Raw genomic sequence first — 25,953 nt, 5'->3', positions numbered from 1 at the left:
AAAAGTTTTATCAGTGTCCATCATAGATACATATTACATGTTTGCTGCAAATGCAGTTTAGCTGTGTAGACAGATGTAAATACTGAGCATCTTGCTAGGTTTGATAGTACACTGCAGACAATATGGAATAATAAACTTTGACAAGCCTACAGGAAGCACATGCTACTTACTAAGTACTTCAGTATTGTGTCCAAGCATAGTTGCAATTCATTAATCTATCCACTCCCGTTTGTTCTCTGGTGATATGCAGAATAGCTGTTCTTAAAGTTTATGTAAAGCCATTTTTGTAGGTTTGTGTAGTCTGAAGGGGTTGGAATCCCTGTCAGGTTTTTTATTGATGTCTGTGTGTCCTCACAGGGCCCTAGCCAGCAGCGAGTGGCCATCTAATTAGAAAGCTGGATCTGCCCTTAGGAGCCGCATAGCCCTCCTTAGAGACCACTTAAGGACCACCACTTTTAGATGACCTGGACGCTGCACAGCCCATCCCCCCTCCAGCCCATACACACAACTGCAGGGCCCATCTAGCCCACCTAAGAGCATTTATGGACCACCTTGAAGCTGCACAGCCCCCAAGAGCCCATACAGACAACCGCAGAGCCCACCTAAGAGCACATATGGACCACCTGTAAGCTGCACAGCCCCCAAGAGCCCATACAGACAACCGCAGAGCCCACCTAAGAGCACTTATGGACCACCTGGAAGCTGCACAGCCCCCAAGAGCCCATGCAAACAAATGCATAGGCCCGCCTTAAGCACATAATTAGTTCAAATAATGGTATGGAGCGTGTTTGTAAAATAAATCATCAGTATTTGGGTCGAAGTGCAGGGTTGGCACTTTGAGACACGTGCGTTGGTTTAGTGATCCAGTTTGGGCACTCGGGCTCAAAAAGGTTCACCATCGCTGTCCTATGGGCAGAAAAAAAATGACAGGGGAGCATTTCCTGCTCTTTCCAAAAGTAAAATGTTTAGGCTTTGCATACACTTAAATACATCCAAAGAAGACTCCTCGGTTTCTCTGCGGAAAAAAAATAAATGTCAGTACTAAGGAGTTTCTGACTACCACCAATCAGATTCAAGGCGTCAAAGGCATCACAAGGTACATTTCCCATCAAATCCCAGCAAACCTGTGAGGTGCTTTCTTGATTCTGGACAGAGTGGATTACACAGATTATGGCATGCATTGCTGTTTATTTTATGGTTGCGCTTCTGTTTATTATCTTCTTAAATGTTACAGTTCTAAAAAGAGAATGAACATGTTGTGTTTGATACCTCGAGCTGTTGTACTATACTTTCCTTTGCTTTGTGCTTCATGAAAGAACCAGAACTTGTAAGTAGGACTGGCCCCTGTGAAGTTCACTGATGGGAGGTTTTGAATGGTTGGATATTCCCAGCTTACCATTGGCAGAGAAGTGCCACTGGCAGATCAATTAACTTTGGCTCACAAGGAATACAATATAAGCAGCTCTTCATTTGTCCCTGGCCCTGCTCCAAACTATTGCCCCCCTCCTTTCTCCTTCTCTTTAGCATCTTTTTTTGTTTTTGGACAAAATTAATATGCTGTAGCTGAACAGACAGGAATGATCTCTCCTGAGATAAATTGCTTCATCGGAAAAGGTTGAGAGTTGCTCCACAACCCCCCCTCCACCAGCTCTACCTACAAATGGGAGCAGTCATTAATCCTTGTCATCTTGCTTGTGGATGATAGGAAAGAAAGGCACCCCATATTCCCACCAAGGCTTTGTCTCACATGACAGATTCGTCTTTTTAAGAAGAAATCTGCGCAGGACTGAGCTACTACTTTGGGAGGTATTATTAACTCTCAGCAGTTCAGTTTTGTTTGATGGATTCCCAGATTCTGCATGAGGCAGCAGTGCTTTATTGAGAGACCTAAATAGCTTTTGTAAATCTCCTTATACTTAGATAAACAACCTTTTTGTAAACTCATTCTGGATTTGAATATATGCATGTGTCTCTTGTGCAACAAAGGCAGCTGCTACAGGTGTTCTCAATAGTGTTATAGTAGAAGACATCACCAGGTTGGATCATCTCTGGAGGGACTATAGACATTAAATGATTGATCATTGCAAGTTTGTCAGTATCATGTGATGATTGCCAGTGGGAGAAATACAACTACAGAGGATACCCTGGACTACACCGGTAAATAATCATCTTATCAATCCAACCTTGCCAATAGATCTTTATCTCAAGACATAGACATGCATGCTTGCATTAATCATATACCAAACTAAACAGTGTTTCCCAATATATAAATCACTATATGAAAAAATAAATGTGTGTGTGTGTATATATATACAGCAGAATTCGTTAAATGTTCAAGAGCAGCTGTTGTTAAAGTGTTTAAAGACTGGACTGTCAGCTGAAAATCTGGGTCTGAATGTGTGAATTATGGCTGTCAGCGACTAGTCAAGTTAGGGCAGAACGGAGAGTGGCAAGACTGGTACAAGACAACAGAAGGGCAACAGTGCAGTGTCAGATTCCTCGCATCACCTTTCAACATCTCGTGGAGTCACGAGGCGGCCCAACAAAGTAATCTCAAAAAACAAGTCTTTGTATGATTAAAGTACATCCACCAAATCTCTATATATTTCCAGAAAATAGTCCCTGTGCATATATAATCACAAATATTTCATCCACTGTGCTTGTGCTCAATGCAAACATAATTTTACAAGCGCCACTCTCCGTCATCCACACTCCAGCACCTTGTAGAGGGTAAACTCGCCAAAACAGCTGGATCTTTACTACCAAAAGTCCAATGTGCATGGTCATGATCATCCATGAATTAGGTAATCAGGATCTCAAACTCCAACCCTTGATTATCAGCATTCAGATAGGGACGCCAGGAGTGACGCCAACTAGGACACGAGATGGAAACTTGTGGTTGAGTTGTACGGTGCTTTGAGCACATTTTAAAAGTGTACACACAGTTTTCAGCTTCTTCTTAATATATTTGAGGTACACTATGGATTTGTTTACCACTGTTTTTGTATGAATAAAATATTGGGGGATAGATCTGGATAAGAGATGCTGATAATCAAGGGTTGGAGTGTGAGATCCTGTTTGCTTCATGAGTTTGCCCTCTACAAGGTGGTGGAGTGTGGATCACTGGGTGGTACTTGAAATATTTATTACGTTGAGCACTAGCACAGTGAATGAAATATTTGTGATTATTTATGCACAAGGACTATTTGCTTGAACGACTCACCCAGACATTTGGTGTATGTACTTTCATCACACTTATTTTCAGACTTATATATACATTTATTTTTAGTGATTTATCTATTGAGAAATGCTGTTTAATTTGATATATGATTAATTTTTTCATATTGTAAAATTAGCACCCTCCCGTTCCTTTTCTAGTTAGTTTCTATTTTGGTTGTTTTTTGTAGGTTTACTTATAGTACATAAAAAAATTAGCAGAGTTGGGGTTTTTTTGGGGCAGCCGACTGACAACTTACAAACCAAACATTTTTTTGGAAAAAATATATTTTATTGGATTAAAAGGTAAGTAGAATTGATAAAATTGACAACATGATTCCCCTGTAAGCTCACTCCACATTAGTTAAGTTCATTCATATAAAGATAACATTCAGAAACTTATGCAATGAAACATGATTGAAACACATGATAATTGAAGAATTCATGAACACATGACATGATTGGTATAAAGAAAGGTGATGGAGGAGCTTGATTTTCTCAACGTTTCGCACTAAATAGCGCTTCTTCAGGAGATGGAGAGGGAAGTTGTCTATACAGTTTAAGAAAGACTTATAGAAGATATAAACATCATTGAACTTCTAACACAGCCACTTGAATTTGTCTAGTGGTATAGTACACAGGTGGATATATATATGTAAATATATCACCTACCCTTGGAATCTGTGTGCGTCCCAGTCGTTCAACCCTGCTCAGACGGTGAGAGAATAAAAGCATGAGGCAGGGGGGGAGGAAGAACAGGAGAGAGGGAGAGAGGAAAAATGGAGGCCCTAGACCCCAGTGGAGGCAGACCCAATCAAGAGATAGCGGGGGTACCTTGTTAAAGAAGCAAATCAAAAGTTAGAGGATACCATTTGGGGCCTCAAAGGAAATCATAAAACTAATCTTGAGTATCAGTGGGAACAAATCACTGTACCCTGTCGTCCTTGCTGGACGTAATACTTGAAACAAGTACATACCACTGCTCGCAAAAGATTGGAGGTGGATACACAAAGTTGTCGGTCAGCGCCGTGAGGTAGCCGTTCCTCTCTCTCTCTCTCGATATCGCGCCCCCAGCAGCTAATACAGCCCTCTCAGGCTGTACACTGACGCTGGGGGCTCGCGTGGGTGCTAATAACGGCGCTCCCCTAGTGACGTCATCGCGTCGTCACCTGGTCCAAACCAGGAAACGCCCCCTGTGCGAGTCGCCAGGGAGCGTGGTAAAAAAACTGGCGCTCTAGAAGGTGGTAACGTCAGTGAAACACATTGAGGGGTCGTTTCTAGTTCGTGGAGGCCAGCACCCTTTCTGCCAATCACTAGGGCCGGGGTCCCCATCTGAGTGTATTAAGAGATAGAGAAAAAGAAGAAGAAAAGAGAAAAAGGAGAAAGAGAAAAAGGGGTAGAAGACAAATAAAATAAATAAAAGGAAAAAATATGGTAAAGAAGAAGAAACTAGGGAGAAATAAAATAGAAAACCAGATGGGTTATACTTATAGTACAAATCATTTTTGGGCGGTTAAATGTCACCATTAGATAGTGCGCTTTTTTCTTTTTACATTTATGCATGCTTATATGATTAAGGATCTACGTGCTGCACTGTCCAAAAAAATGGAGGTCAAATTGTGGTAGAATATCTGACCTCTGTGTGATATTTATGACCAGCTATAAAGCATATTCCACAACACAGAATGTATGGTCCTATTGGCTTTGGCTATACCTCCTTCCACCCTGTGCGTAGACAAACATCCTAGATTATGTTTGTGTTGCTTAGTATTTCTTTGTCTTACAGGCACGAATAACTGTAAGAAGACTCATGTTGCTCCTTTCTCATGTAGAATTAAAATCCAAATTGATGATGATGTGTTTTGCTCCTCTCAGATCTTGAACATGATGAATTTGTCCTTGAATTTATTAAGGACAGAGCATAGTACCTAACGTCATGCAGAGACTGATGATGTTATATAACCCTTAGAAACTAATAATCTGCTTTTAGCAGTCTAGTCATGCTAATGACTGATTGTGTCTTGTTGATTGCTATAGACATTTATGTTCCTCCTACAGCATTTTGTAGCATGTTCTTACTTTTCTTATGTTTAAGATGTTCTTCTCTTTATATATAATTATGTATAATAAGTTGCAGTATGCATGTGTCAATGTATGTTGATCTGTACTGGACTGAGGTGCTGGAACTGTGAGTAGGACCCCAGAATGAAAAGATTAATGGATTGGAGGAAAGTGGTATGCTGTGAACTAGCAAACATTTGTTCCCAGGGGATTGCTCTGCATTACACTAACCTTACTACAACAAATACAGAGATCTTCAGGTGTAAACTTCATGAACCAGCAAACATTTGCTCCCAGAGGACAGCTCTGCAGTCAAGCAATTGTCTAGGAATTCTTCATGGACTTGTGTGGGGCTAATAGAGAATCTTATCTGCCTGCAGACTAACGTTCTGGGGGCGGAAACCTACTGGCCCCCAAACTAGATATATGTGACACAGAGTTGAGTGCCACGACATTTTTTTCGTCCTAGAGGTCTTTTTTAAGGGTTTTTAAGACTCCTTGGTTTACCGGTTTTGAGGTGTTTGGATTGACATGCATTAAAACGCTTAGTTGCAAATATCTCCCAGCAGACAGTGGTAGGGAATTCAAAACATAAAGTGATCTTGTGCTTAGATCATGCACACTAAAGTATTACCTATTCCGAATAAGCAATAAAAACACTTTAATACAAGTCTTCCTTCATCTCCTTATCAATACGCATTGTGGAGAAATTTAATTTTTTAAAGTTTACAAAGCAGTTATTAAACTCTTGGCTCTTTCCCCATCACTTTCTATTGCAGCAGAATCTTGACATCCTTCCAGCCCTCTAATGTAGACAACCAGCAGGTCTTTCACACCTGTTAGAAACCAACTGGAAGCTGACTCTAGAGTCTTTGTTTTGATCTTTCAAGATCTTTCATAATAAATTGTTTCACATTAACAACCTTAGAGAGGTCAGGGATGGCATGTTTTAAAACGGAACTCCATTATCCATATCTGATATCCGGAGTGATGCTGAAAATCATAATGGTAGTCAGAACTACATATAGTGATAGTTGGTTTCCTTTGGGTGTGACCCACGCGGCTTCCCCTCTGCACACAGGGAGTTACTCCCTTGGCACCACCGTCATATAGTAAAAACCTTTGATTGATTGGAGGAGGTGGAGAGGAGGGGTAGATGATGTCACAATTTTTACTACTTGTTAACAATATTTAAATAGTCACTGTTCATAGAACAAAAACAATCTTCTCTTGTGGCTATTTTTCTTAAAGCGACACTAAACTCGGGAGTTAAATCTTAAAAATGCATTTAAGCATCCTTTTAATAAAAATGTATCTTATTTGTGTATCACTCAGCTGTAGATCCTCAAATTTTTCTGAATTGGTGCTGACACTGTCCTTCCTTCTGGATGGTGACTACTATTGTTCCCCCATGGTTCCTTTGTGTGTTGTAAGGTAGCCAGTGTTCCAAGCTCACTCCAGTGATGGACTACAATCTCTTAGCTACAATCTAGCTAACAATCTCTCTAGTTAGCTAATTTGTATTGAGAATATAGTCCATCATGGGAGTAAGCTTGGAGTGATGGCTACTTTACAACACACACAGGGACCATGGGGAACAAAAATAGCCATCCTCCAGAATAGCGGTTGCCAACCTTTCGGACCTCATGGACCACTAAATTCATAATTTTAAATCCCGCGTACCACTAATATGGATTTTTTAAAAATATATATATTCTCATATTTTTTGTTTCCTCATATATAAATATATTCTCGTGTGTATTCATGCCCCCCTAGCTTCAGCACTGCCCCCAACCACTCCCGTGCCTCCCCTTCCCCCATACTGTGCCAATATTACCTGGCTTCTCCCCACTTTTTCTATGCCCCGCAGCCTGCTCAGTCGGGTACTGACGAGATGCCCCGCCTACTGCAGAGCCCGCACTGTACTGAGAGCTGCGCATTCATTGTGACTGCCACTGCTTGAGTCAGTGAGAGGCAGCCCCGGAGACTCCGTGCCGCTTCAATGACGGCCCAGCCTGCACAGCATCAGAGGGGCCTGGGGACCACCAACATTTTCTCGTGGTCCACGGACCACCGGTTGGCGACCGCTGCTCTAGAAGGAAGGACAATGTTGACACCAATTCAGACATCATTTTAGGATCTACAACTGAGTGATACACAGATAAGTTACATTTTTGTTAATAGTTAAGATTCTTGAAAGCATTTTGATGTTTTAACTCCTGAGTTCGGTGTCACTTTAAGTGAGAATACAGTGTTGCTGTTATCCTGTTCTTCATGAGTTGCTATGTATTTAGACTAGGCATACGGAAGGCTCTATAGCTGCTGTATAAAAGAGAATTTATGCAGTAGATATATTTTTAATTATATAGTAAAACACTGTGGAAATTGATAGGCCTGTAAAATCAAATTCAGTTTCCCTATGATCAATTACATTTGGGAATTGACATAACTTTTACATCTATTTATACAGTACTGACCCATGTAACAGCCTTACGTTCAGCAGTTAGTCAGTGGGTACCCAAGCTGACTTTGGACCAGTTCTCAATTTCAAGCCTGTGTTTCCTGGAACAATACGACAGAGCGCCTCATGCTGTACACTATTTTTCCCCTTACAGTTTCCAAGTTCATTGTTGTATCCTTTTGTTCACTCTTTAGGCCAATTTCAAGTGACATCCTTATCTGCAGCTGGTAACCCACACGCGGACACTGAGCTTTTCAGCTGGCCGTGGGTCTGTGGGGCTCGATGCCTCAGCTTATTGGAACACAGAGGGCATATTCACACCAGGAGAAAATGGCTCATTGAATTACTAAGTAGACAATTTAGTAGCAAAATAATAGAGGTATATCCATTTTAGCCACATAAACACATCTGGTCAGCACTTGATCGCAATACCAACTTATTGGGTGCCACTAGCCGAGAGCCCTGTACAGTCACAGATGCTGTTTGATGATTAAAGGTTGAAAGCTTCCAGGTTTCTGCATGGTGATTCTGGTGTCCCTTTAGCCAACGTTTTGATTAATAAGTAGTCTTCCACAGTGCTGCCAGCTGACCATGTTTTGTTTACACAGCAATTGTTTCCTCTGGTACATCTTGTTTTGCTCTGATGGCAAAGATGATGATCACTTAGTCTTTTGGAATAATTTTCTAGTTTTTTACACTGGTGACAGATCACTTGCAGAGCCATTCTCTGTTGTGTGCAATTAGTACAACTTGCTCGCTTGGATTCTGTTTTTGGGAGCATGATAGAGTGATAGCTGTTTAGGAACACCCAAACGGGAGAGTAGTACTAAAACCTATTGTGTATTATAAAGTAGTCTGTACTTGCTGGTGAATGCTTCTGACAAAAATGGATAATTCAGAGCTTAAATAATAATATTTGCACCTGTCCTCCTAAAAAAAAGGTACATAGCTTGCTGCTACATTTTTGATGAAGTCTGATGTCTAAATTATGAATGCTAATAGATAGGGATGTCCCGATGCCACTTTTTTAAGACCAAGCACAAGTACTGGCCCTCATGTACTTGCCGATACCAATTACCGATACTTTCTCTTGAAAGGGGACATTTTTTCAAAAACAACACAGAGTATAGCCAATACTGATTCCAAAGCATCGCATGGATTGCTCCCAAATCACTTTGATTGGCTGCAGTCAAGGTGGTGTGTTTAAACACCACCAGTGACTGAGTGATCTTTGCCTCTTTCTCTGATGGACTACAATCTCAATACAAACTAGTAGTCCATCACTGGAGCCATTTTAAAAAAAATTTATTTTATTGTTTATCCGATTAATCGAACGTAATAATCGGCTAACTAATCGATTTTGAAAATAATCGTTAGCTGCAGCTCTAAATTTAATAGTAATTTGCTTGTTTGTAGGTCAGTTATGTAAGTAGGCAGTAAAAATTGTGTGTTTAGTAATTTGTTGGCAATTTAGTCTGTAGGTCAGTTAGTTACATAGGTAGTATGTTATTAAAAAAAATTGTGTTATTAATTTAGTCTGTAGGTTAGGTCGATAGGTAGTGTGTTGCTAAATTATGCACAACAATTTTAGTTTGGAGGAGGCATATGCCATCTTAACACGGCGCTGACACTGCATTGTTTTTTTATGCAGGTCAATATACTAACACTTCCAGTGACATGTCATTGCTGCTGCACTTTTTCCACTAAAGTGACAGCAGCCGCTGGCATTCCGTAAATCACACAAATGAAGTACAATATATCCCCTCAAAGCACGCTCGGTATGGGATAACGTTTTATCAGCTTTGCGGGATTAAAAGTGGCTATAACTTTGCCTTCTGGGTATATGAGGGGAAAGATTGTCACCTGGACCAAATTTGAAAACAAACCTGTTTCCCTATGAAATGTTATGAAACATTTATTATCACCCCAACATTTTTAAGATAATATAAAAGACGGGGTCACGTCGGGTAAATAATATATAGACAGGTCACCAGCACACCAAATCCTTTTAGGATAGCAAAATGTTCATTTATTTGCAGTTCCTGGTCAGAAAAACAGACGCTTTAGGGACCACGCAGGTTCCCTTCATCAGGCTTAGCAGTGACCTATGCTAAGTCTGATGAAGGGACCCTGCGCGGTCCCGAAAGTGCTTGTTTTTCTGACCAGGAACTGCAAATAAATGAACATTTTGCTATCCTAAAAGGATTTGGTGTGCTGGTGACATTTCTATATATTGCTGATGTTTGCGGCGCCATCTGCAGTCACTGCGAGTGCCTACGCCATTTCAAGGGAATCTTTGGTAAGGAGTGCAACAAGTAAAGGTGTTTTTTACGTCAGGTAATTAGACACCACACATGTCAAGCCTTAAAATTGCGCATGCCCGCAAAATCGCAAAAAACGACGACACCCAAAATTGCCATAGTTGACGCGTTAAAAGCTCTTATCGCAAGATTAAGACTGCACATGCGCAAACGAAAATCTATTGTGTTGATCGATGAAATTCGGCCAGTTAGTATTGCTGACAAATGATCGAAATCTGCATTGGTCTGTGCATGATGGGCTGTCGAACGAAAATTGAACAAGGGTCCGTTGTCGGAAAACAAATGAAATTGTACAATGGTTGTAAGTTGTAGGTCCACCCTAACTAATCCTACAAAATCCCTGACTTTGTACAAGTCTAAGTATTGATGCTGGTTTCAAGCCACAGGGTAGTCAGACCAAATATTGATTTGATTTAGATTTTTCTTCTGTTTACTCGGTTTGCATTTTGTAAATTGATAGAAATAATGAAACATTTTTTTTTTTTTAAAGCATTCTCACTGTACAGCATTTTTTCACACCCGCCACAAATTGTGCACAGTACTGTATATATTTCTGTTCACAATGTTGCGGTTTCTAGATTTACATAAAATGACTTATCAGGTGGACAACTAGCAGTAAGCATTAGTGTTAACAACTGACCATTATGCAGTTCTTCTATAAGTCTGTTTTAGATTGTGCATTTTGACTTGGTGCGGTTTTAAAGTCTTATCCCTATATACATTTTCATAGATAATTAATATGACTGCTCAGTGGAAAGAGCCGCTAAAATGTATCTAATTTATCCTTGAATTATTAAAAAGAGAAGTAAACTTTGTTTTGGCCATTTGCAGCATTTTGTTTCTCTCTGCACATTATGACAATGGCTAAAAGCTTTCGTTGAAAGTAAAGCATTATGCATTTTCCATCATAGGCCAACCCAGTACTGGAAGTGATCACATCATTACTAGTTAGGTAATAGTACACAAATGAAAACCCTTTTTACAAGCTGTTGCCATTTTTACGACATTCCAAAATGCATTTTAAAATATTGGTTTAAATATTGGTTCTTTCTGAACCGGTTGCTTTTGGATAAAAATGCAAGAATCGTGTTCAACAAAAATGATACAATAAATATTGATTTTTACAGAAAAAAAGAGCTGCTGCAGTAAGTCCAATAGAGGGAGAGTGTGAGTCGAGCCTGGTTTCTATATGGAGCAAATTACCTAATGCTGCTGCTCTGAGATAGCAACCAGAGTGCTCCGTGGATTGGTGCATTGCAAATTTCAACCCTTTAACTTTAGTCATGGATATGATTGATGAGACTTGGGATTAGTCTACTACTGGCAGTGCAGTATCACAGGCTGTTACAATCCCTAATGCATTTACATTTTCTTCAGACTTTGCTGTATATCTGCCTTTTCATAGACCATAGTGTCTCCTAATCCCGCTGGTTCAAGGAATCCCTGTTTGCTCTGAGTGGCTCCTATCGATATGCAACATCTCTTAACATATTTAATGTGGTTTATTTTTATATCTAGCCACCATATGCAGTTTTGCTGTCTTTTAACTGATTAAACTATGCCGTAATTGAGGCCTGGTATTTTAAGGAAGAACACTGTCAGCATTATTGGTATCTAAAATGTTCAAAGTATAATTTTGAGGACTTTTTCTGGGAAGCTAGCCTCTTATGGTTTTCCGACATACTCATCAGCTGTCTGGGTGTGTCTGATTTTTAATTTTTGTGTGTCCTGACACTTTCCTTACACATTAGCTACCAAGTCACAGTTTAAACTTTCTGTAATTGACTGTCTACTGTGCGGTTAATATGATACAGTAAAGTGCCTTGGTCACTTTAAAATAAAGCTGCTGAGAGATATAAAGTGAAGGCACCCAGAGGTAGCCACACCTGCAACATCTTTCAGTGTCAACACTCCTTTGCCTGAAAGCCAAAACGGCCTAAGCTCTTACAATTTCTGGTAGTTTTGGGTCTTGTCCGCTTGCCCATTCCTATTGACTCATCATTATGATGGGCTGCTTCACTGGACAATAGGAATGTGTGGGAGACAGGCGGGATGGGGAGTGGGGATCACGTTTTCAATCTACTAAGTAGTGCAGAAGCTTTGCCCTGTCAGAATGGACCATCATTTTGCCAGAGCAGCTATGCTGAAATTTGCTGCAAGTACATGCAGGTATTTTCTGGTGTCATAAATGTATACCTGTCCACATGCTGCTTACAAGTGTCAGTTGTCCAAAAGATTTGTAGTTCTTTAGAATCAATCTTGAAATCCAGTTAACCCTACATGCACATCATAGCCTGGGTAGTGACAACATTCCTCTACTGCAATTTGAATACAGGACAGGAAATAAGGGGAAATCTCTCTAACAGGACACAGACAGCAATAAAGAAAAAAAACCTGACAGATCCATTCCCTGCTCTATCCAAAGGTTAAAAAAAAAATTTTTTTGATACTTTAATCTCTCATGATTACCCTAAATGCTCTAGTTGTGTGAGACATCATTATTTGTCGTGTTTTTCACTAGTTGTGTGATTGGACACACAACTTCCACACTACACAGCCATGAAAATGATGTTACTACTGCCCTAGCTCCCCTAACCTCTTTCACACATTGAGGGGGATTTATCTATGGACATCCTTCTTTCATCTTCAAACCTTAACTGAACAAACTGAAGAGAGAAGCTCATTGGTTGCCAGCAGTCTTGAAAAATTCGCCCCATTATGTTAATTACAGAATTGCTGTTGTGCTTCCATATATCCTTATATCCAGCTCTACTGTCTGCAACATTACAGCCTTGCTCCTCGCTAGAAGAGTGCAAGAGTAAACAATTAGGTAGTATGTTTGCTAATGGCTAGGAAAGGAGTGACTGGTTCTCTTAACTGTATTCCCTGAAGTCTACGGTTGATTCCATGGCTAGCACACTGCTACACCTAATTGTAATTTTTTATGAAATCCTTAGCTTTGAACCCTTGACTGATCCACTTGCAACTCATTATGACACACAGTTTTAGGGATTCTGAGTATGAAAATGAAGTATGTAGCCTTTAAATTAAATGGGAGGAATTTATCAAAGCTGGAGCAGGCAGAATCTGGAGCAGTTGCCCATGGCAACCAATCAGCATCTCTCTTCACTTTGCTCAGGTAAGATTTGAAAAAGAGACAAATAAGCTGATTGGTTGCAGTGCAAATCTGCTCCAGTTTTGACAAATTCCCCCCAATATGTTTTGTAAATCCCCAGAATGGATGTGCTTTCAACCGTATTGGTTTATTACAATGCTTGCACTTTTGAGATTTTTAATTTGATTGATTGTGGACGTTTGTGGTAATGGGTATCGCGTAAACAAAGTTATTCGCAAACCCATTTCTTTTTTTTATTTAACTAAGAAAGGTGTTTGCAGTAGCAGTGTGAATATTATCATTATTGTAATGCTATTATTGTTTTGATGCCGTACCTGTGGGATACAGTGTAAATGAAAACAATGGTAGCGAGAATGTGCCTTCGCTGTCAGCTCATTGGAGGGCTATGAGATCATAAGAATGCCAAAGCTCTGAGCAATGAGACTTATTCCTAGCAGCGGGACTGTAAAACATAAGACATGCAGTATGATCTCACCTTCCTCCCTCCCTCAGCCTCTAAACACAGGCACAAACACACACACTCTCCTCCTCTTACAAAGACCTCAGGGGATAGAGCGGACAGAGAAGGCTATAATCCACATCTGAGTCGTTAATCAGTGTAGCACACTCTCTGGTCTTTTCATCTGCAACACAGCAGTGTCTGCAGTACCCTACACAATGTGATAGCACATGTCCCTGTACCAGAAAGATTGAGGTATCTCTGGTGCCAGTTTCCTAAGATCTTAATGAGCTGATGCCGGCATGCATACCAGGCACACATGCTCTTCAGTAATTGGTGCCATCATTAGTTCACTAGCAATATAAGCCATAGGCCAGTATTAGGACACATCCTGTAATCCTATAGAACAAAATTATTCAACCCAAAAAAGTGCATTGCTGCCTAGGTGAATTGGAGTGTTTAGTGCCAGTTTATCATTTCCTGACTTCCCCAGCAATTATACTCCTTTTCCATATGTTTGGAGGTTTGCCAGACTATGTTGGTCTGTCTGATATGATCAGTGGGGAAAAAAAAGAAAAACATTACGTCATTATAGTCCTACCTACTATTGCTTTATCAATCCACCATCATTCTTTTCATTTTTTACTGCTAAAGTATATTTTGGCCAAACACATTATTTAACTCCTAAATAATTACAATATTTTATCACATGGGCACTGTCATATGGCAGTGAATATATGCTGGTAGCCAGGGCATCTAGTTTTATTGTCCTTGACTTATGGCGGATAATAACAGCCTACTCACACCTTTTGATTTCATATGAATGTCGCATACATACATACATATATTATATTGCCAAAAGTATTGGGACACCAAATAATTTGATTCAAATCATTTGAATCCAAATCATTGGATTCAGGTGTTCCGTGAAATTTCTTGCTACTAAATATTCCACAGTCAACTGTTAGAGGTATTATAACGAAGCGGAAGCAACCAGCAACCCAGCCACGAAGTGGTAGGCCATGTAAAATGACAGAGCGGGGTCAGAGCATGCTGAAGTGCACAGTGGGCAGAAGTCACCAACTGTCTGCAGAGTCAATAGCTGCAGACCTCCAAACTTCGTCTGTCCTTCAGATTGGCACAACAACAATGCGTAGAGAGCTTCATGGAATGGGTTTCCATGGCCGAGCAACTGCATCCAAGCCTTACATCACCAAGTGCAATGCAAAGCGTCGGATGCAATGGTGTAAAGCACGCCGCCACTGGACTCTAGAGAAGTGGAGACATGTTCTCTGGAGTGACGAATCACGCTTCTCTGTCTGGCAATCCGATGGACGTGTCTGAGTTTGGCGGTTGCCAGGAGAACGGTACTTGCCTGACTGCATTGTGCCAAGTGTAAAGTTTGGTGGAGGGGGGATTATGATGTGGGGTTGTTTTTCAGGGGCTGGGCTTGGTCCCTTAGCTCCAGTGAAGGGAACTCTTAAGGCATTAGCATACCAAGACATTTTGGACAATTTCATGCTCCCAACTTTGTGGGCACAGTTTGGGGATGGCCCCTTACTGTTTCAACATGACTGTGCACCACTGCACAAAGCAAGGTCCATAAAGACATGGATGAGCGAGGTCGGGGTGGAGGAACTTGACTGGCCTGCATAGAGTCCTGACCTCAACCCGATAGAACATCTTTGGGATGAATTAGAGCGGAGACTGCGAGCAAGGCCTTCTCGTCCAACATCAGTACCTGACCTCACAAATGCGCTTCTGGAAGAATGGTCAAACATTCCCATAGACACACTCCTAAACCTTGTGGCTGCCTTCCCAGAGGAGTAAAAGCTGTTATAGCTGCAAAGGGTGGGCCAACTCAATATTGAACCCTGCGAACTGGGATGCCATTAAAGTTCATGTGCGTGTAAAGGAAGGCGTCCCAATACTTTTGGCAATAGAGTGTATGTTCTACTATGGGTATACTGGAGTAACAAACTACAGAAGCACATCAATGCTCTGATGCTTGATTCCCAGTCCATACATCTGTTCTAAATTTAGACGGCATGTCCTTTTTTTTTTTTTTTTTAGGAAAAACACATTTGATACAAATCAGATTTTTTCTTTAACTAGATTAGTCTACCCTAAAATGTACTCCATAAAGACAACTAACTGGAGTGGAATTATTTGAAGGTACCTTGGATCTATTTTTTTTATTTTCTCCAGAGCACACCAGGAGTCTCTTGGGTTTAAATAATGCTATTCTGGCACATGGATCTCAGAGCTGCATGGAGTTATTGTTAGTGGTATTGAGTGTTGAAGGCTTAGGGGATAAGTGTCAATGGTTCTCTTTAGGGTTTGTAGGTTTGGGGTAAGTGTTAGGGGTACTCTAGTGCAGGGGACACATTGCTATCTTCTTCTGGCTGAAAACAACAAAACATCCAGCACCAGACTCTCAAGCTCCGGGAACAAACATTTTGTTGGGGCAATAAATTATGCAAATATCAATTTGATCCCATAAAATTGGCACTTAGAGCCTAGCATCCCCATGTTCTTTATGTCCTTTCACTTGAATTAAACTCCCAGACTGTTTCCCAGCTCCTGATGTGTATTAACAGTTTCTTGATTTTGCAGATAAATACTTCTGAAAATATTTTCTGGCACTTTTATTATCGAAAAATGTTGCAGTTATTATTGCAGGGGTTGCCGTCATTGTTATTATTATGATTGTAACCAACAATATTCCTTTGACACAGCACTTAAATCTTGTATGTTTAGAGTCGCATAGAATAAGAAAAGGGGACGGGTGACTTTTTTCTGACTCCAACTGCACTTGCTTTTTTGTTTTACTTGCTGGATTTTTATACTCCTAATTATCTTCAGCAAACTGTAGATTAAATGTTCTGGACCTCTGAGTGTTGTAATGTCTCAGTAGATTCATAACACCACATGAAGTAATGAAAGCCTTTGTGTTTGAGTCTGCCTAGTCTCTGTGGCATTAAGTGTCTTAACTGTGTCTCTGCAGGGCACGTTTTACCTGCTGATTGAAGAGCTGAGCCAGCTGGTCCGTTCCCTGGTGCCCATCCAGCTGTGGTATAAATATATCATAGGAGATGATCCTTCAAGCACCTACTTCTTAGGAAGTATCCTCATAATCCTATACAGTCTCTGTAAGGTGAGCTGCACTCTTTCCAGTCCATTGTGGTGAAAAGTGTTCCAAATGCCCCTTCCCAGAGAGTACATCATTTTTCACAACAGCTTGTGCATGTTCTTAGTATATAAATACTCGATAAAGAACTTGCATAGATAGCTGAGGACTGTATGAGATCTGGGCAAGCTGCTGTGTGTCTACAGAGAGATCCTGTACTATGAATACACATACTAATAAATTAACCACAATTTACCTGCGGGTTAGAGAGCAGAGGTTATAGCCATGCCGATAATGAGATCTACCAAACCCCAGACTGTGGAGAGAATGGGGGAGTCGTAGTGAACACAGTGCCACCTTCCTTTTCCCCAAAATGTGCACGTCAGATGTACTTCTGACAGAACACATGCCAGCTAAGATGGAATGCAGATGTGTCTATTAAAAAAAACCGTCTAATTCGGCCCTGTCGTAAAATGGACAGGCCATAAGACAAGTCTGGTTTGAGCAAAACAAATCCTGAATCGGTTTTCTGAACTATCAGAGCCAAACTCTATTCGTATTCCATAATGCCTGCTGTAATGGAGTTACCTATAAAAAAAGAGGTTACAATAATGTATACAGGTGAAACTCGAATAATTAGAATATCGTGCAAAGTTCATTTATTTCACTAATGCAACTTAAAAGGTGAAACTAATATATGAGATAGACTCATTACATGCAAAGCAAGATAATTCAAGCCGTGATTTGTCATAATTGTGATGATTATGGCTTACAGCTCATGAAAACCCCAAGAACCCCAAATCCACAACCTCAAAAAAGTAGATTATTACATGCAATCAATAAAACAAGGATTGTACATAGAACAATATCGGACCTATGAAAAGTACAAGCATGCATATGTACTCAGTACTTGGTTTGGGCCCCTTTTGCAGCACTTACTGCCATTACTTTTGCACGATATTCTAATTATTCGAGTTTCACCTGTATATCAAGACTTTGATTAAATTTGAGCAGTGTATGGCCAACTTAACTCCTTTTCTGAAAGAAACAAAATTTCAATGGACACTGTAAATATTGTTATTAAAAACTGATGACATTTATCAGTTTTGAAAATATGTCAATGAAGTACACATGCTTTTAATGAGATTCTGGTGCCAAACCTACTGCATGAGCGACTTTTCTTTTACGTTTGTTGTTACGTTTGCCCACCTACATAGAAATGAAAGGTCTATAATTTTTATCATAGGTGTATTTTAAATGATAGAGGCAGGATATCAACCAAAAATGCAGAAAAAACACATGATACAAATGTTATAAATTGAGTTGCAGTTCAGTGAGTAAAATAAGTATTTGATCCCCAAGCAATACATGACTTAGTACTTGGTGGAGAAACCCTTGTTGGCAAGCACAGAGGTAAGACGTTTCTTGTAGTTGGTTACCAGGTTTGTACACATCTCAAGAGGGATTTTGGTCCACTCTTCTTTACAGATCTTCTCTAAATCCTTAAGGTTTCTTGGCTGTCGCTTGGCAACTCGAAGTTTCAGCTCCCTCCCTACATTTTCTGGAGGATCAAGGTCTGGAGACTGGCTAGGCAATTCCAAGACCTTAATGTGCTTCTTCTTGAACCACTGCTTTGTTGCCTTGGCAGTATGTTTTGGGTCATTGTCATGCTGAAATCCACAACCCATCTTCAGTGTTCTGGCTGAGGGAAGGAGGATCTCATGCAAGATTTTACAATACATGGCCCGTCCATTGGCCCCTCAATGTGGCAAAGTCGACCTGTACTTTTAGCAGAGAAACAGCCCCAAAGCATAATGTTTCCACCTCCGTGCTTGACTGTAGGGATGGTGTTCTTAAGGTCATAGCCAGTATTTTTCTTCCTCCAAACACGGCGAGCCGATTTAATGCCAAAGAGCTAAATTTTGGTCTCATCTGACCGCAGCCCTTTCTCCCAATTCTTCTCTGAATCATTTAGATGTTCATTGGCAAACTTCAGACGGGCCTGTACATGTGCCTTCCTGAGGAGTGAGGAGAGGGACCTTGTGGGCGCTGCAGGATCTCAATCCATGGCAGTGTATTGTGTTACCAATGGTTTGTTTGGTGACTGTGGTCCCAACTGCCTTGAGATCATTCACAAGCTCCTCCCATGTAGTTCTGGACTGATCCCTCAATTTTCTCATGATCATCCTTACACCATGAGGCGAAATCTGGCATAGAGTTCCAGACCGAGGGCGATTGATGGTTATTTTGTATTCCTTCCATTTACAAATATTTGCTCCAACAGTTGTTTATTTCTCACCAAGCTTCTTGCTGATAGTCTTGTAGCCCATTCCAGCCTTGTGCAGGTCTACAATCTTGTCCCTAACGTCCTTTGACAGCTCTTTGGTCTTGCCCGTGGTGGTGAGGTTTGAATGGAAGAAAGAGATTCTGTGGACAGGTGTCTTTTATATACATAACGAGTTGTTGTTAGAAACACCTTCTTAAAATGACAGAACTAATCTGTGTACCACATAGCAAGTCTGTGGGAGGAGCCGGAATTATTGTTGGTTGGTAGGGGATCAAATACGTATTTTGTTCACTGAACTGCAACTCAATTTATAACATTTGTATCATGTGTTTTTTCTGGATTTTTGGTTGATATTCTGTCTCTATCATTTAAAATACACCTATGATAAAAACTATAGACCTTTCATTTCTTTGCAAGTGGGCAAACGTACCAAATCTACAGGGGATCAAATCATTATTTTTCTCACTGTATGAGGGATATGCTCTCCTGCCAGAGAGATTGTATTTTTGTCCATTTAGCTCTGAGATCCAGATCCTTTTTACACTGTCTGATTACTGCTAGTGATGTTGTAATTGTTCACATTGGCAACAGCAATCTGAATGTATATGGTTGGCATTGTACCAGGTCGTTATGATATTGAACAGTATACAGCAGCACAAGAAAGCATTACAAATGAATAATTCATTCATGCTTTTTCTTTCAGTCCTTTGACATCTGTGGACGAATTGGAGGCCTGAGGAAAGCATTGAGAATACTGTGCCATTCGCAGGTACCCCATCAGTAAACATAGGATTAGTGTGACCATTAAAGATTGTGTCCATTGAATAGATATTTTAACTTTGAACAGAGTGGTCAAATCATCCATTGGAAGTTGTCAGGAACGCTAGCAGTGAGATCCTGGGTCTGTCGTGCTGCCACAGCCATTACAAAGGGGTCTCGCTCTTTGTTTGGATATTTAAGTTACTGTACATTAAAGTGAATGTAAACGTGAATAATTAACATCTTGATTGCTCAATTGTAGTCTGTTAAATAAACAGTTAAGGGTTTTGTTAAATCTGTTCAATAAGTGCAAAAAAAACCTGTTGATCATGTCAGAAATTGTGCGCACATTTCCAGTGTTCTCTCATGGGGAGTATTGCCCTCTTCTAGTTCTTATATTGGGCTACAGAATTATTCATTTTCTATGTTGAGGACCATAGGATAGGGGGAGAACCTGAGTAGTTTAGCAAAACAAAAATGGGCAAAGCTAACACCACTCAGTCCAGAAAATGTTGTGTCAGCCCACAACAGGACTTAGGATCTTGTATTTTGCAGAGATGCACTGCATATGTTTTTTTTATTATTTAGCCCTCACATACAATTTAAAGAGAATGCCACAGGAATACGTTTTGCTGCAGTTTGAGGTATGATACTCTTTGACAAGGATCTCTCTTTGGGTCGTCTCATCAAAGATTTACTGTTAGCCAACCCTGATATGAACCTAATTAAAGTTTAATGTCGACTGACCCTTAAAGTGCATGTCTTGTCAAATATTTATTTTTTTTTGGTTACATTTTGGATAGATTGGGGAATGATTAGAACCCCTGCTGTTTTTTTACTGCTATCTGTGGCTCTGTTAGAGCGATTTCCCTTCACTCACTGTCACTGTGACAACCATTTCATCAAACAGGAAATGAGGAAAAACTGCAACAGGGACAAAGACAGTGATAAAAAAAACGTACTGGGTTCTGGTCTCCCCCTCCCCTAATGAACAGCATTTTTATCTCTGTCAGGTTTGCTGTTGGAAATGTTTCCTTTCTTTCTATCTATCCGGTGAAACCGATAGGACAGTTAGCCAATAAAACCCAGCAGGTGTTTAGTGCTTCCTCGCACTATCCAAAACCTACACACAATGTTTTGGCTGGACCTGCACTTTAATACGGTATGTCTGAATGTTGTCCCAGCTGCTAATGCATCTTATACTAAATTAAAATGAATTCATACCTACAAATTCTACCCTTTATTGCAGCTGAACTCCAGTCTCCTTTAAAAAAAAAGTACAGCTTATATGCATTAGGTGAGAGCAGCCGCTCCTTGCTGTCCTGTCCTGGCTCCGTTCCTTTTCGGCCGGAGCTCTGCAGTTCTGAGCTCCGTTCTCTGCAGTAAGGTCTGCAGACCTTACTAATCCATCCTTGCGAACGGGGCTCAGAACTGTCAGAGCTCCGGTGATCGATCGAAAGTAACGGGGACAGGACAGCAAGGAGCGGCTGCTCTCATCCGTGCAGATCCGTGACCGCGTGCCTGACTGAATTTCCACTCGCCCTCTCTTTATTTCCACTCGCCAAATGCGAGCGGGCGAGTGGAAATTTTGAGCCCTGCATTAGGCAATATTAGAAAAATGTGTAGAGATAAATATTGTAAGTCAGTGGGAAGTTACATATTTTTTTAGTGTATTACAGGCAGGCAAACAGGTTTGTCACTGCAGTTTCTGGGACTGCGTGTCCCAGCAGCCTTTGCAGCTGCCTAATGGTTAATGCACATCAGCCCTTCGAGTTTTGACAGCCGCACACAGACATGTGCAGAGTTGGATGGATCCTGTCTGCATCCGAGGCCATACGCTGTAAATGTGGCTGTCAAAACTCGGAGCTACAGAAAGCAGCGTGTAAGGGTTCACAGCTCCTGCACCTATACAGGCTTCTTCATGCAACTTCGGGAACATCAACAACCAGACATTCACACTGTACAGAGCAACACGCCCGTGTGAATGTGGCCTTAGGGTTTACATATACTTTTAAGTGCTAGCTTTACAGTTGGGGATAATTTAGAGTGGAGTCACTTTTATTTTTAGGGGTTTGTGGAAGCAAAAGCCCACACCAAGAACTGCTGAAAGTATCATTTGAGAGTACCTGCATTCCATTTGGTGATGCCTGTTTTATTACTTTTACGTAATGACAGTATTTGTTTTAAATAAGCTAATTCATTCTTCAATTAATAAACTTTGATGGTTCATAGAATAATTAGCCCTCTGTACCTGTATTACTATTTAGGTAATACCATTAAGGGTTGTTGTCATCAGTACCACAGCTAAATCCCTAGTGAATCCAGTGGCTGCCTTTCACTTGACCCACTTTTGGATGCAATCTTTTAGTGCATCTGAATTATTGTATATATATATATATATTGTATAATGGCATCGCAATATGGCTTTGGCATGACCATAGATAATGCCCTATTTTCTATATGCTTAATATCTTATTACCATGTGCAGATTTGTATTTTAACATGCAGTGCAGTATGTGTTCATGTATTTTCTGCAATCTTCCTCTACAGAAGTATGGTGTTCGCGCCAGCAGCCAGCAATGTAGTGAAGCTGGGAATATATGTGCAATATGCCAGGCAGATTTCAAGGATCCCATAATCCTAATATGCCAGGTAATATGATCTGTGTTCGGTAAATTTTGAAGCTGCTCTTGTAGATAAAACCTAATTAATCTAGCAGTGTATTAATTAAAAGGAGACCATTAAATATATTTTAGACATGGCTGACATGTATCTAAATCTCTCTTGATATTTTCCTCCTATAAGCCCATGCACAACAGCACTTAAACGGAAGAGGGAGGGTCAGCAATTTGAGCCAAGCAGGGCTCTATTGCTTTGCATTGCTGTCATCCTAAAACAATCGATATGCTTACAGGAGTGTAGAACACAGGGATGACCTCATCACAACTGAAATATAGACAAGTACAAGGGGGGTGGGGGGGGCTTATGTAAAAAAAGTAAATGCAGATTATACTGCCTGGCAAAAGTGACAGAGTTTTGGACAAAGTTTTACTGCTGGTGCTTGCATTGTTGTTTAACAGTGATGTGCGGTACCTCATGCTCGAGGTGAGGCATTCCCCAGACCCCCTGCCGCCCGAAGCGCCGCCTCCTGTCGGTCGAAGCCCCACCCCCAACCCGTCCCCCAGCTAGTGTAAAGGAGACAGGGAGGGGCATCCCTGTCTCTCACTTGCTCCTCACCACTGAGGCTCCGTGACAGGTTACACAGCAGGGAGGATTTCCCTGCTGTATAATCTGTTAGATGCCGATGTGAATGGAGAAAAAGCTGTCAGCTTCATGTCTTTTTTCTCCATAATTCTAGGTGAGGCGCTGCCTCACCTGCCTCCCCTGACCGCACGCCCCTGTTGTCTACTACATAAAAATAGCAACTGCATTCTTTAGAAATGGCCACTTCTAGCCTGCATATTAGTGTCCCTATAGATACTGCTTTATTTGTCATGAATCCTTACACACAGCTGTGATCAAAATGACCAAGTCATTTTGGTGTCACCCCTCCAATGGTGTCACCCGGGTGCGGGCTGCACCCCCCTTATGATGCCACTGGTCCTAGGTACCACACAAGTAGTATACTCCTTACTTTGAAAAACAACATATTAGATTGCCGAGCAGCACAGTGGCCTGGTGGTTGGCACTTCTTCCTTGCATCGCAGGGGTCCTTGGTTCTCCAAGTAGCCTGCGTGTTCTGTGCTTGCATGGTTTTCTTCTGTGTACTTTGGTTTACTCCAAAGACATTCTGGCAGGTTAATTGGCTCCTGTCTACATTGGCCCTAGTATGTGTATGTGTGTATGTATGCATGTGAGATAGGTGCCATAGATTGTAAGCTCCTTGAGGGCAGAGACTGATGTAAATGTGCAATATGTAACGTGCTATGTAATTTGTCAGCACCAAATAAAAATCCATGTAATAGATACAAGAACACTGAAGCAAGCGTTATTTAATTAGTCCTCTTTTTTTTTTTTTTTCCAGCATGTGTTCTGTGAGGAATGCCTGTGCCTTTGGTTTGACAGAGAGAAAACTTGTCCCCTTTGCCGGTCTGTAGCGGTAGAAACACTTCGCTTGTGGAAAGACGGTTCTACCTCTGCTCATTTCCAGGTGTACTGACGCACAGTGCTATGACGGAGTGGAGGTGGAAGTGGTTGTAGAAAGGTATTACTGGGGCATCGACCACAATCCCTAAATTTGCACCCGAGTATTAAAGCACTCAGCAAGTGAACTAAGTTGTCTGTGTTGCCTTTTGCTATTTATTGGGGAACTGTAGTACACAAAACCCTGAACAAACATTCTGGCCCAATATTGTTTCTTGTTAGTACTGTTTATCAGAAGCCTGAAAACAAACTGGATTCAGCCATGGAGATATAGTTTGCTATATACTTTAAGAGTTCATGCCAATGGACATTATTTTCCTGCATTTGAAATGTGTCTAAAGGCTGCATTTGACCTGCTTTACTTTGCACTACAGTTGGATGGAACTTGTCCTATTTGGGTGCATTGGAACTGCAGGCAAAGCAGGTCTAATGCAGCTTTTTTTTTTGCCAGGTTTGCCATTCTAACAAATGTATTTGTGTTCCAATAACAAATGCAACATTTGAAAAGAATGTCCATCATGAGCCCTAACTGACACACATTCTGTGATGTGTGTGTGCTGTACCAAGTGAAACGAATGGCAAACACACTCATCAAATTCATAACTACCTTTAAAGCAAGGTGCACATGGAAGGGCTTTACACAGTACAAAAACAAATATTCCCAGCACCCTCACCAGGCAGCCTGCAAACAAAGTACCCGGCCTAACTACTGAGGGCAAAAACAGAGGTTTTTGTTGCACAACTTTTGCAAAACATGTGGAAGCCGCAGTGCCTCATTAACGCCCCTATGTTTAATGCGCTTCTAACTCTAATCTATGAGAGTCTCCATCTTGGAGCATATTTATAGCAAAGGATGAATTGGATGTAAGCTTCGCTAGGAGGCAGCCCAACCTCCTTAAAGGCATAGGGACATACAAGGAGCCTTGCACATCACAATGGCAGCTGAAGCCTTGCTTTAAAGCGAGTTATAAGTTGATGAGTGCGTTTGCCATTCGTTTCACTTTTTGGATTTAGGGTGGGAACACATGGGGGGGCTTCAGCAGCCATGTTGATCTGCAGGGCTCCTTGTGTGTCCCTATGCCTTTTAAGGAGGTTGGGCTGCCTCCTGGTGAATTTGCACCCAATTCATTCTTTGCTATAAATAGATTAGAGTTAGAAGCACATTATACAGAGGGGCCTTGACGAGGCACTGCGGCTTCCATATGTTTTGCAAAAGTTGTGTAACAAAAACCTCTGTTTTTACCCTTAGTAGTTAGACTGTGTACTATTTTTGCAGGCTGGCTGGTGAGTATGCTGGGAATGTTTGTTTTTGTATGTGTTGTACCAAGTACCCATGATCCTTCTTGCTGGCAAAACTTCACCACTAACTAAATTAAATTTGCTTTTCAAGCTACATTCGGCCACTAAGTCATAGCACTCTTTGGGCTCCATATCTGAAAGATCAGGCTGGGGACAGGGAGGCTACCCAGCTGTTTTATTTAACTGCAGCAAAGTCAGGTCACCAGGCTGGCTGTACTGTGTGTTAGGGTTGTGTAAATCTCAGTACAGGGTAGACAAATATATGTGTTTCAACTGTGTACTCAACTATTCAGTAACTTCCCATAGACATAAATAGGTGATAGCTGTACCATTGCAATAAGGCTCATTTCAAGTCTGTGGGCAGTTAGTGCACAGGCAATGCAGGATAAGATTTCTGCAAAAAGGCTGTGAACTCCACTGGAAGCCACCCCCATCAGGCAGAGGTAAGTAGGCAGCTGGGTGGGGGGATTTTATCTTAGAATAGATTAGGAGTGAAAGAAGGGGACTGGGAGTTTTTTGGTTATTTTATTTTAATGTGAACCTTTATGGGAGAGCCTGTTAAAGTATGGAGCTGTTTAATAACCTCAGATAAACTGTATGTTGATTTCTTTTTTTTTTAAATAAAGATGCTTCATGGACTTAAATACTGACTTGATTTTGTTTAAGATTGTTTGTGTGTATATATAAGTTCATTTAGGAAC

General features: G+C 40.9%; 1 protein-coding gene across 2 annotated transcripts in view; it reads left to right on the top strand.

Moving 5' to 3' along the window:
• The window catches only part of RNFT2 (ring finger protein, transmembrane 2), a 53,710-nt gene extending 29,674 nt beyond the window's left edge, over positions 1–24,036 (top strand). Inside the window, exons 7-10 of one of the 2 annotated variants that reach the window (XM_018554277.1) lie at positions 16,642–16,791; positions 19,755–19,813; positions 22,354–22,462; positions 23,835–24,036. In XM_018554277.1, the coding sequence (XP_018409779.1) occupies positions 16,642–16,791; positions 19,755–19,813; positions 22,354–22,462; positions 23,835–23,969 (453 nt within the window). In that variant the 3' untranslated portion in view covers positions 23,970–24,036. Of the gene's footprint in view, positions 1–16,641; positions 16,792–19,754; positions 19,821–22,353; positions 22,463–23,834 lie in introns of both variants that reach the window. The other variant, XM_018554276.1, reaches the window with a different exon arrangement.
• The last annotated feature ends 1,917 nt before the right edge of the window (positions 24,037–25,953 follow it).

This window comes from Nanorana parkeri, unplaced genomic scaffold, assembly GCF_000935625.1.
Source record: "Nanorana parkeri isolate BGI_ZX_2015 unplaced genomic scaffold, ASM93562v1 scaffold152, whole genome shotgun sequence".
NCBI classification, from domain to species: domain Eukaryota; kingdom Metazoa; phylum Chordata; class Amphibia; order Anura; family Dicroglossidae; genus Nanorana; species Nanorana parkeri.
Note: the sequence above shows the minus strand (reverse complement) of the source record. Positions and strands in the feature narration are given on the sequence as shown.